Source organism: Astyanax mexicanus, chromosome 4 (assembly GCF_023375975.1).
Source record: "Astyanax mexicanus isolate ESR-SI-001 chromosome 4, AstMex3_surface, whole genome shotgun sequence".
Lineage (NCBI taxonomy): Eukaryota > Metazoa > Chordata > Actinopteri > Characiformes > Acestrorhamphidae > Astyanax > Astyanax mexicanus.
The window spans coordinates 49958436-49970554 of NC_064411.1; the positions used below are offsets into that span (position 1 = coordinate 49958436).

The following is a 12119-nucleotide window of genomic DNA, read 5'->3' on the forward strand; positions in this document are numbered from 1 at the left end:
ATTACCCTTCTCCAAATACTAGCTAGTAGAACAGAGGCCTGAAAGCCTTCGCTAACTGTTCTTGGAAGTAAATCACAGGTAATAGAAATAAGACACACAAAAAAACAGACACAGCAATGCTGCTGGAGTTTTTGAACACCTTAATGTCACTGCTGGGCTAAGAACAGAAGTGTGAGTCGACTTAGTATTCTGATATTTGTGGTTGCTTGACTATTCTCAGTCCAGCAGGGACATCAAATGCCTTTTTCCATTGTTTTTTCATTCATTTTAAAATGTCTAGTTGTGGTCTCTAGTATGAATGAATGCCAAGTGAGCTGTTTTTTTTTGTGAAAAAAGTGCTCCGGTGATCCGGTATAACGCTGTTTTAGTCCGGTAGAGGAGTGGGAAGGAAGAAACTATAGAATTTCTTGCTTGTGAATATTCATACTTGCAAACAGACAAGAGCAGCAGCGAGACAGACAACAGTTAGAAACATTTTTAAATAAAAACATTTTTACACTAATAACAATGTCATGTATTTGCAGTGTCATATATTACTGTACAACATTTGTAATGCCCTGCTAAGTACAGTTCAGCCACTGACCTAGTCTTAGAGTCTCTGTAAATTGCGAAATTCACCGGAGATCCTGTGTAAATCTATAGTTACTAACACAGAGATGTGGGTAGTCCAGGTCCAGAAAGTAAAAATTCACCACAGGGTTTTGTTGGCTGAGCTGCAGCAGAGCCACCCAGGCAGTTGGAACTAAACCCTGGGGTGAATTTTTACTTTTAACTAGTGTAAACAGAACTGTTTTATACATACACCTACCTCAAAACATACACCTATCTCAATTGTACTTGACTGGTGGTGTTCCATATACGCATTCTAACCATTTGTTCCTTAGCTCTAAATTACTGGCCAAAGCATATAACACTGATGTGTTATTTGCACAAATAACACAGGAATGAACTGCCATGTTGTTCCTAGCGCTGTTAGCTCCTGTCCTGCCTGGCTGAATTCCCTCAGCTCTGTCTGTGGGCGGTCGTAAGCCTAGTTGGGCGAGGCCATGCATACTAATTCACGGGTTGACTTAGACACGGTGCTTTTCCTCATAGACTCATTTTTCTAAATATTTTCTTTTACTAGCTACTGCACAAAGAAAAAGAAAAAGTGGATTTTAGTGGAAGGACACCTTTGAGGTGTTTAAAAACTCCAGCAGCACCGCTGTATCTGATATGATATGACTCATACAAGAACAACACACACTAAAACTACCACCATGGTCCTACTGTACATACTATACTGTACAATACTATACTATATTTTGTACTTCTACATTATTATAAGAAAGGTTAATATGATCATACCCAAAGTGTTCCTTGTTTCCACGGTTTGCGTGGATGTCTTGGTGTCCTTGCGAGAAGAAGAAGTTAACGTCTCCACTGTTGATAACATGAGAAAAGAAAAAAACAAACTGATGTTAAGGTTAAAATCTTATAATATGACTATCCAAGTGGCAGGAACTGTAGTTACAGCTGCTGTTGTTGCTGTTGAACAGGAGAAAGCAGTTGCTGTTAGTGGAAGAACATTACAGCATGATGATGATCAGCAGATATTTCTGATTACTGATATTAATATCATCTTACTTGTAGGTCTTTCAGTGACGGTGAGGTGAACAGTAACTCCCACAAGTCCTGCACTGAACCAGTACCAGCCAGCATCACTCTTCTGCAGACCAAACATCTCCACTCTGAAGGATCCTTGTGAATAGTCAGAGATCAGCACTTCTAAACTCTGAGATGTTTTAGTTCTCCCCACATAATAGCAGCTCCAGACTCCAAATCTGCACCACTTCTTCTCTTTATCATTATATTCAGAGCTGTAGAAACCCTGGACACTGACTCCGCCCCCTTCTTGACCAATCACTCTAGTGTCCTCCACCCACACAACAGGATCTGAATGAAAGAGCAGAGAATGAGTGGTGGAAACTCAACAAATCATCTCCATCATAAGAGCCTTATCCTGCGTTCACACTGGCAGATGACAAGTCTTTGTGGGTGTTTTTGAGGTTGTTCGGATGGGTGGGTATCTGTGTTGCTAGTTAGCATGCTAGCAAGCTAACTAACGAGTTATAAGCATTTTTGGCATCTTCAGAAACACATTTCTGCAGATATGAACGAAGAATAGTAGGAACCAAGAGTTCAAACAGCAAAAGCTGCGGACCACTGACCCCTTTGCTGTGATTGGACAGAAGAATTTGTTCCGCCAATTGGAATAGAATGTCGCTTCACTGTGTGAAGTTAAGTAAATCTCAATCTCGCTTGTTGCATTGTTGCTGCCATAGGAAATGAATGGTCACCATTCGCTCTGATGCATACCAACATGAATGCAGAGATTTTAGCGTATCACAAAATCGTTAGTAAATCATTAGTTAAATATAAACCCCAACCACTAGATGGCAGTGTAAAGTATGATTTAAACAGCTAAAGCTTACAGCATCGCAATATATCGATATACACAGAATCGTAATCATAAGTTCTTGCTTAAGCTACAGTGAGAGAGAAGCCTTACCTTCACTGACCGTCAGATACACAGAATCTCCGTCATCCTGACCATCAATTTCCATACCACACCAGTAATTTCCAGAGTCAGAGTCTTGGAGGTTGTTCAGATCCATAGCACATATATTCTGGGATGGATGATCAGTGACCGATATCCCTGTATTACTTGTGTTGGCGTAGGTTGTTGTTCCACATGAATTACCGAAAATACTCTTAAATAAGGTACACCAGTATTTAATGTCTGATTTGTATTTCTCCTCATATAAACAAGGAACACTGAGAGATCCTCCACTTCTTACAGTTAAACGCTTCAGTGTCCTCACGCTCTCAGAACCTGCAGAAAAGAAGTATAATTATACAACAATTTTTGGTAATGATAATGACTGGCAGTGTATCATTACACGATATTCTCTAGCTCATCTTGTTTAGCATCTTTTTTGAGTAGATAAGCTAATGCTCTTTCTTTCGTCCTATGCGAGTTTAAGCTCTCCTCCAATCAGATTTTTTTTCTGGATTTCTCCAATTAAAGCCTTCATCCATGTTTGAGACTCCTTAATGTTGTGTTGAGCATTTTCCGACTCTTCTCAAAATTTATGGAGCTCTGCTAGCATTAGCATTTCACTCCCAGTGTCAGTCTGAGCTAGGCAATCATCTAGCGTTAATTGATTTTGAATTGTCTTCATATCGTCGCCCTTCCCCACTTGCGGTTGCCCTCCCATAGGAAATGAATGGTCACCTGACGCCTGCCAACATAAATGCAGAGTAAGACTTAGGAGTGTGTGCAAATATCGTGATTTTAACATATCGCAATATCATTCTTCTCTTGATTTCTCCATTCGTGTTTGAGACTCCATTATATGACTTCAGCATTTCCCGACTCTTCTTAAAACTTACAGAGCTCTGTTAGCATTAGCATTTCACTCTCAGTGTTGGTCTGGGCTAGGCTAGCGTCTAGCGTTAGTTAGTTAGTTAGTTAGTTAGTTAGTTAGTTAATTAGTTAGTTAGTTAGTTAGTTAGTTAGTTAGTTACTAAGTCTTCTGAATAAGTAGGTGGATTTATATTTCCAAAATTGGTAGTTAAAGATATATTTTAGTCTAAGCACACTCTAAAAGCATCTTCACTTGAGCATACCGGAAACAGAAGTCCATCATTACACAATGTAAGTAAAATAAAATGATAAATGACAAATACTACTAGGCTAGTATCATTTTAACACTGTGGTTTGGTAGTGGATGGACCTTCCATGTGTAGCTTGTGTCCAGACCTGAATACCATCACGTCGCTCACCTTTCAAAAACTCTCTCTCAGAGCTCTCACATAGGGTCCCTGCCTGAGTGATGAGCAGACTTTGCAGCATTGCTATCTTACACCTTGGCAAAAGTCTTTTTTCACACCTTCCAGATGCGTACGTCATTCAAAGAGCAACGCTGCATCTCAATATATCTATGTAAATTTCTGGCACATTGTTACCTTGGCAACAGAAAACACAGACACGCCACTGACTGAAATACAACCTTGCCAGACGTCAACAGGTGCATTGCTAACGCGCTTATACCCTGCTTGTTGCGCACACATGAACACGCAGTAGTGCACAAACCCAACTTTTACATCAACAACAAACAGAATGAACAAGTGTGAACAAGCAGGTCAGTTTCCTCTGCTGAGAAGCATTATAAACGTCCATATAGCTGCGTCCCTGAAATAGTAATCCGCCAAAGTCAAAGCACACCTGGCACCTGACTTAAAGGAAATGGCAAGGGAAATGCTGATTGGTTTACTGCATGTTATGCCTAAAACACACTCATGATTAATTTAAAGAATAAGTACATGCCTTTTACGTGTTTCGAGCCACGCAAGGCATACTTTTCACATAGTTACGATAGCAAAGACATACTGACACACCCTAAATCAAGCTGCACAGTGCATACAGTTGACGGTTCCCCTATAGATCACTACACAGTGCGAGAGGTCAAATCCAAAACTGGATACCCTTTGGATTCAGATGCAGTGTTCATTCTTATAACTGATACAAATGTTCTCCCTTTTTACACAGCGCTCAAGAAGATACAAAGGAGAGAGTATAGAAGGGAAAGTCCAGTGTTGCAGGCATTCAGGCCCAAGGCTCCTTCCTGTCTGCTGCTCAGGACAACGTCATTGCTATTAAAGGCCACAGCATGAAAGTGTGAGGAAGACTCCTCGAGTGTAGATAAATGCTGCAGTATTGATCTTACCTGAGAGGAAGAGCAGAAACACAGAGAGAATTAAAGAACTGATGAGAGAGTAAAAGCGCATGATCCTGTTCTGAGATTCTGAACACTAAAACTCTTCCTGTTTCTGAGTGAATCAGCTTAAAACAGATACAGTGCTCTTCCTGTGTTTGATCTGTCGCAATCATTAATCATATGCAGTGCTAACTTAATGGCTCTCTGTTTGTTTGCTCTATTTCTATGCATACAAACAGACATACAGTCAGAGGAAAACGTTTGGGCACCCCTATTAATCTTAATAATTTTTAGTTCTAAATATTTGGGTGTTTGCAACAGCTATTTCAGTTTGATATATCTAATAACTGATGGACACAGTAATATTTCAGGATTGAAATGAGGTTTATTGTACTAACAGAAAATGTGCAATATGCATTAAACCAAAATTTGACCGGTGCAAAAGTATGGGCACCCTTATCATTTTATTGATTTGAATACTCCTAACTACTTTTTACTGACTTACTGAAGCACAAAATTGGTTTGGTAACCTCATTGAGCTTTGAACTTCATAGCCAGGTGTATTCAATCATGAGAAAAGGTATTTAAGGTGGACAATTGCAAGTTGTTCTCCTATTTGAATCTCCTCTGAAGAGTGGCATCATGGGCTCATCAAAACAACTCTCAAATGATCTAAAAACAAAGATTGTTCAACATAGTTGTTAAGGGGAAGGATACAAAAAGTTGTCTCAGAGATTTAACCTGTCAGTTTCCACTGTGAGGAACATAGTAAGGAAATGGAAGAGCACAGGGACAGTTCTTGTTAAGCCCAGAAGTGGCAGGCCAAGAAAAATATCACAAAGGCAGAGAAGAAGAATGGTGAGAACAGTCACGGACAATCCACAGACCACCTCCAAAGAGCTGCAGCATCATCTTGCTGCAGATGGTGTCACTGTGCATCGGTCAACAATACAGCGCACTTTGCACAAGGAGAAGCTGTATGGGAGAGTGATGTGAAAGAAGCCATTTCTGGAGGCAGAGTGAGGTAGAGTGACAGTGAACACATTCACAAACAAATCAAACTACTTTTTTAGCGTTTGGGGCAAAATAGGTCCATATTTTCTATGGTGTTGCAAAGTTGTTGCTGGGCCATTGCTAAGGTATTCCAAGTGGTTGCTATGGTGTTGCTAGGTTCTTACTAACTGAGTGGTCTGCAATGCACAGCCATTGCAGTGCATTTCAAACACAGGAAGAGCAACTTGTGCTGTGTGAGCATTTGTGCTGCTTCACCCAGAAACAGGAAGAGTACTGGTGTTTGGAGAATGATGCGCTTTTACTCTCTCATCAGTTCTTTAATTCTCTCTGTGTTTCTGCTCTTCATCTCAGGTAAGATCAATACTACATCATTCCTTTACACTGTAGGAGTCTTCCTCACACTTACTGATATAAACAGACTTTTATTAAATGAATTATCTCTGCATGCAATGTTCCACCTAGCTGCATCTTTATAATGGCATGATAGGGCTTCACAGGCAATGCATTTGATCTGTAGTGCAATTAATTTCTACTAATATACTGCTCTGCATTCAGCTACTTTAAGTTGCACACAATGCTTTATATTCCTCTAGCCCACAGCTGGCGTTTGGCACGATACCAATACCTTGATGTTTATCTGCTCCACCTCCAGAAATTTCTATTATTTTGACAATGCTTTTCTACAGACACAGGCTGTGAGGTGTCCACAAACATTTGGACATAAATATGAGTAATAATATTTTAATATTTATCTTTTTATGGGAGACCACTGTAGAAATTAAACTTGGAAATAATTTAGAGTAATCTTTGTGCAGCTTGTATGGCAATATAGATTTATTGTCTTATGAAAATAACTCAGCATACAGCCATTAATATCAAAATACACAGTGAACATGTCCAAATTGTTCCCAATTGTGTTGTTGTCTTTCCCTAGTGTCATGCTACCTGTTAGAGTTACGATGTTCCAGGTGTGAATGGAAAACCAGGCTGTTAAATTTGGTGTTTTGGGTTCAGTTCTCTCATACTGGTAACTGGATAGTCAACATGGCACTTCATGGCAAAGAACTCTCTGAGGATGTGAGAAATAGAATTATTGTGCTCCACAAAGTGGCCTAAATGTGCTTAAGTAAAACTGTTTGTAAACTGTAATTCAATAACTAAAAACTATAGTTCTGCAGCTCATTCAAATTGTTCATTATTTGTAAGCGTGACACACCTCATCTCTTTGGAAGTGTTAGGCTGGTCATTAACAGCTTTATCCTCCAGTATTACATCAAAACAAAGGCTTTTGATGCCAAAAGATCTATTTGACTCCCTGTAATTTATTTGGACTGATGTTGCTGCTTTGTTTTGTAGCTGCGATGATTAGCTTTTAAGCACTGTCATTGTTGCAAGGTTAAAGTGCATGATCGCCACTCATAGTTCGTCTCTCAGCCACATTGCAGGGTCAGAACTAAATGAGGTATAATTATTTTTAAAGCTAATGCAAATTGTTCCCCCAGTTATAGAACCCATTCACACTGTATATAATCATTTCTAAACAGCATCAGAAAAGATTTGTGACTAGTGACAAAAATGGATGTCTATATATAATATATAGAAAAAAGTTATTTAAAGAACATTGTCAAAGAAAATGCTGTTTAATAATGCAGCCACTTTTCTGCAGGTTCTGAGAGCGTGAAGACACTGAAGCATTTAACTGTAAAAAGAGGAGGATCTCTCACTGTTCTTTGTTTATATGCGAATAAATATATATCAAACCATAAATACTGGTGTAAGGGGGGGACCTGGTCCTCATGTAGAATAGTAGGCTACACCAACTCAAGTAATACAGGAATATCAGTCACTGATTATCCATCCCAGAATATGTTTACTGTGGATCTGAAGAACCTCCAAGACTCTGACTCTGGATGGTACTGGTGTGGAGTGGAAATCGGTGGTTATGGGACTGTAGATGACAGGGATTCTGTGTATCTGTCGGTCAGTTCAGGTAAGTCAGAGTCTCTCTGTGTGAATCAGAACATCTTCACTGTAGTTTAAGGCTTGTAAGACGTGTTTCTCTTATGATGGAGATGATTTGTTGAGTTTCCACCAATCATTCTCTGCTCCTTCATTCAGATCCTGCTGTGTGGGTGGAGAACAGTAGAGTGATTGGTCAGGAAGGGGGCGGAGTCAGTGTCCAGGGTTACTACAAGTCTGGATATAAGTATACAGTAAGGTGGTGGTGCAGATTTAAAGACCTGAGCTGCTACACCTCTCAGAATTCAACAGTGAACATCAGTGATGATAAAATCAGAGGATCCTTCAGAGTGGAGATGTTTGGTCTGCAGAAGAGTGATGCTGGCTGGTACTGGTTCAGTGCAGGAGGTGTGGGAGTTACTGTTCACCTTACCGTCACTGAAAGACCTACAAGTAAGATGATATTAATATCAGTAATCAGAAATATCTGCTGATCATCATCATGCTGTAATGTTCTTCCACTAACATCAACTGCTTTCTCCTGTTCAACAGCAACAACAGCAGCTGTGACTACACTTCCTACCACTCAGAAAACCACCACCAGTGAGTACACCTCAGATACACCTCAGATACACATCAGATACACCTCAAATACACCTCAGATAAACCTCAGATACACCTCAGATACACCTCATATATAGCTCAGATACACCTCAGATACACGTCAGATTCACCTCATATATAGCTCAGATACACCTCAGTTACAACTCAGATACACCTCAGATACACCTCATATACACCTCAGATACACCTCAGATTCACCTCATATATAGCTCAGATACACCTCAGTTACAACTCAGATACACCTCAGATACACCTCATATACAGCTCAGATACACCTCAGATACACCTCAGATACACCTCAGATTCACCTCATATATAGCTCAGATACACCTCAGTTACAACTCAGATACACCTCAGATACACCTCATATACAGCTCAGATACACCTCAGATACACCTCAGATAAACCTCAGATACACCTCAGATACACTTCAGATAAACCTCAGATACACCTCAGATACACATAATATATAGCTCAGATACACCTCAGATACACCTCATATATAGCTCAGATACACCTCAGTTACAGCTCAGATTCACCTCATATATAGCTTAGATACACCTCAGTTACAGCTCATATACAGCTCAGATACACCTCAGATTCACCTCATATATAGCTCAGATACACCTCAGTTACAACTCAGATACACCTCAGATACCGTCATAAACTGTAAAGTGATAGAAAGGAATAAAATGTTTAGTTTGTCTCCATAGGTTCTTCAACTTTGGCAAGAGCTATTGAGACAACACCACCAGCAACTACAAAGCTGTAAGTTCAGATGTTCCAGTGTGACTTTTAAACTAGCAGTATGTTCACACCTTATTCTGGCCTATTTTACTGTTTGCTTTTTGCAGAACTACAAATGCATCATCTGCAGCCACAAAAAACAAGCGCAATGGGTGAGTAAATCTTGGAATTATTTCAGTAAAGAACTGCAATCATTAATTCTGATTAATGTTATAAGATCTGTATCTAATAACAGACATGGAAGTAGATGTCTGTTCTTTCACACTATAATGTGTATGTGCATGTGTTTACTTACTTTGCTTTTGCAAAGGAGCAACAACCCTTCATCTAAGAAAAATACCCTGAGATAATCCATCCCATGCAGCTTGATATTCTCTCACAGTGTACTGTCCTGATGGAATAGTGCACCAAGGTTTGCATTTAGAAATGGCAGAGCCATTGGTTGCTGTTTTTTTTAAACATGTGAGGATTACCCTGTGGGGGCTTTACTTTCCATGCTCTACAACCTTTATAAAATGACTTTGATGTAGCAAGTTTCAAAAGCAGGCAGCGCTGACTAACTCTTATCATCTTCTCTCACTGCAGTAATGGAAATTCCATGCTGATCTGGGTTCTGCTGGCTGTAGCCTGGGTTCCGCTAGGGCTGCTGTTCCTCCTGTTCGTCATTATCATCTGTACAACAAGAAAGCATAGTAAGTATTCACAATCTGTCATTTTCTTAGGTTATAGTGAAGCCTGGTAGTGGGTGCAAAAAGATTGGACATTGCATTTCCGAAGTTCTGCGGCAATTTAACATTCCTCCATCCAAGTACAGTACAGAAAAAAAAGTTTGCACACACCTTCTCTTTTTCAATGTATTTTCTTTATTTTAATGACTATTTACATTGTAGATTCTCAGTGAAGGCATCAAAACTATGAATGAACACATGTGGAGTTTTATGTACTATTTTATGTACTATTTTATGTTTTATGTGGAGTTTTATGTACTGTTTTATATTCTAGTTTCTTCAAAATACCCACCCTTTGTTCTGATTACTGCTTTGCACCCTCTTGGCATCATTCTCTCAATGAGCTTCAAGAGGTGGCCACCTGAAATGGTTTTCCAACAGTCTTGAAGGAGTTTCAAAAGGTGTTTAGCACTTGTTGCCCCTGTGGTAGCCATGCTGGTTCAGTGTGCCTTCAATTTTGAATAGATCCCCAACAGTGTCACCAGCAAAACACCCCACCCACACCATCACAGCTCCTCCTCCACCATGCTTCACAGTGGGAACCAGGCATGTGGAATCCATCCGTTTACCTTTTCTGCGACTCACAAAGACATGGCTGTTGGAACCATAGATCGCAAATTTGGACTCATCAGACCAAAGCACAGATTTCCACTGGTCTAATGTCCATTCCTTGTGTTTCTTTGCCCAAACAAACCTCTTCTGCTTGTTGCCTCTCATTAGCAATGGTTTCCTAGCAGCTATTTGACCATGAAGACCTGATTTGTGCCTTAGTCTCCTCTTAACAGTTGTTCTTGAAATGGGTCTGCTGCTAGAACTCTGTGTGGCGTTGAGCTGGTCTCTGATCTGAGCTGCTGATAACTTGCAATTTCTAAAGCTGGTGACTCGGATGAACTTGTCCTGAGAAGCAGAGGTGGCTCTTGGTCTCCCTATCCTGGGTCGGTCCTCACGTGTGCCAGTTTCGTTGTAGTGCTTAATGGTTTTTGCAACTCCACTCAGGGACATTTGGCCTGTACTGTAATACACAGTATACCAGGCATACTGTTGTGGATACTCTTGTAGACTGAATAGTCTGTGGGTTTTGAGTTAGTGTCATTCACTCTGGGGTGCATGTCGAAGCACAGGAGTGAGACAAGAGTTTGGCTATCTTCATTTTACATATAATTCAGAGCAGTTACAGAACATTGAGCCTCAGTAGGTAGAAGCTTAAGTGTGGTTTACTGGCATTTACCCACACAACGCAACACAACTCTGACTCATTTAGATCCGGAATTCAACAGGTGCCACGTGCCGATAGGTCCAGCCCATTCACTAACCCTCAAGCATGTAGCCTATTGAACAGGAGCCCCTACATTTTGATATCAGTTTGCACTTATTCAAGGCTGGGTGTATTAGTCGCCACAGAGGGTGTAGAGCCAGTTTTACCATTTGGGATTGATGCCACAGGTCTTGTGAAGATCCTCTCACCAATTTGAACATCTACAGTTCTTACTGCTCCATCTGCACTTGGGTGCATTTTGACAACTTTGCCCATAGGTCAGTGAGCCCAGAACCACATCATATAGCTGTATAGGACAATGATTGTCAAACCCCTTGTTCCTTGTTTAGAGATTGGGTAGGGGAATGCCTCAATTTACAGCAACTTGCAGCCATCCAGATGATGACTGGAGGTAACGAACCATCTAGCCACCCAATCAGTGAGAGATTTGGGGTAATTGGGTCTACATCATTCACACTAGACGAGATGTGTCCCAGTGGTTTTGAATTTAGGATGCACTGTACTTCTAGTAATACTGTAGGTATAGAGCTACAGTTGTGTATAGAGCTGCTTTGACCAATCTGTTGCTTGCTGCAGTGCTGGAGTCATAGTTGTTCTCTCTCTCTCTCCTCCATTAAAATTGGTCCCTTGATCAGAGATCAATTCAGCAGGATTACCTTGACATTCCACATCCACACCCAGCCATAAGGAATGAGTCAGTATCAATTGTGTGCAACACATCCAGGTGTACCACTTGTGTGGTTAGGCATTTGTATCCCAACCTCTTCTTCATCCAATCTTTACTTGAAAGCGACTAAAGTAGTCTACACCAGATGAGTAGAATGCTGGCCCAAAAGGCATTTTGCTGGGGGAAGGTCTGCCATTTGTGGCAGTTTTTGATAATCAGCTTTGCTTATAATCACCTACACTTAGAGCAATTGTATTGCCAGTGACTTATTGTTTGTCCCTCCCTCCAGACCCAGAAGTGTTGCTGGAGCTCGGCAAAGACTCTCCCAGGACCTGAGTGGC

The 12119-nt window shown here is 40.6% G+C and overlaps 1 protein-coding gene across 2 annotated transcripts in view; it reads right to left on the bottom strand.

The window, feature by feature from the left end:
• LOC111194522 (polymeric immunoglobulin receptor-like) overlaps positions 1–12119 on the bottom strand; it is a 51208-nt gene that overhangs the window by 1405 nt on the left and 37684 nt on the right. Inside the window, exons 1-4 of one of the 2 annotated variants that reach the window (XM_022678874.2) lie at positions 4773–4866; positions 2552–2875; positions 1627–1935; positions 1348–1422 (exon numbers count right to left, since the gene is read on the bottom strand). In XM_022678874.2, coding sequence (XP_022534595.2) covers positions 1348–1422; positions 1627–1935; positions 2552–2875; positions 4773–4833 — 769 coding nt within the window. In that variant the 5' untranslated portion in view covers positions 4834–4866. Of the gene's footprint in view, positions 1–1347; positions 1423–1626; positions 1936–2551; positions 2876–4772; positions 4867–12119 lie in introns of those variants that run through there. The other variant, XM_049476616.1, reaches the window with a different exon arrangement.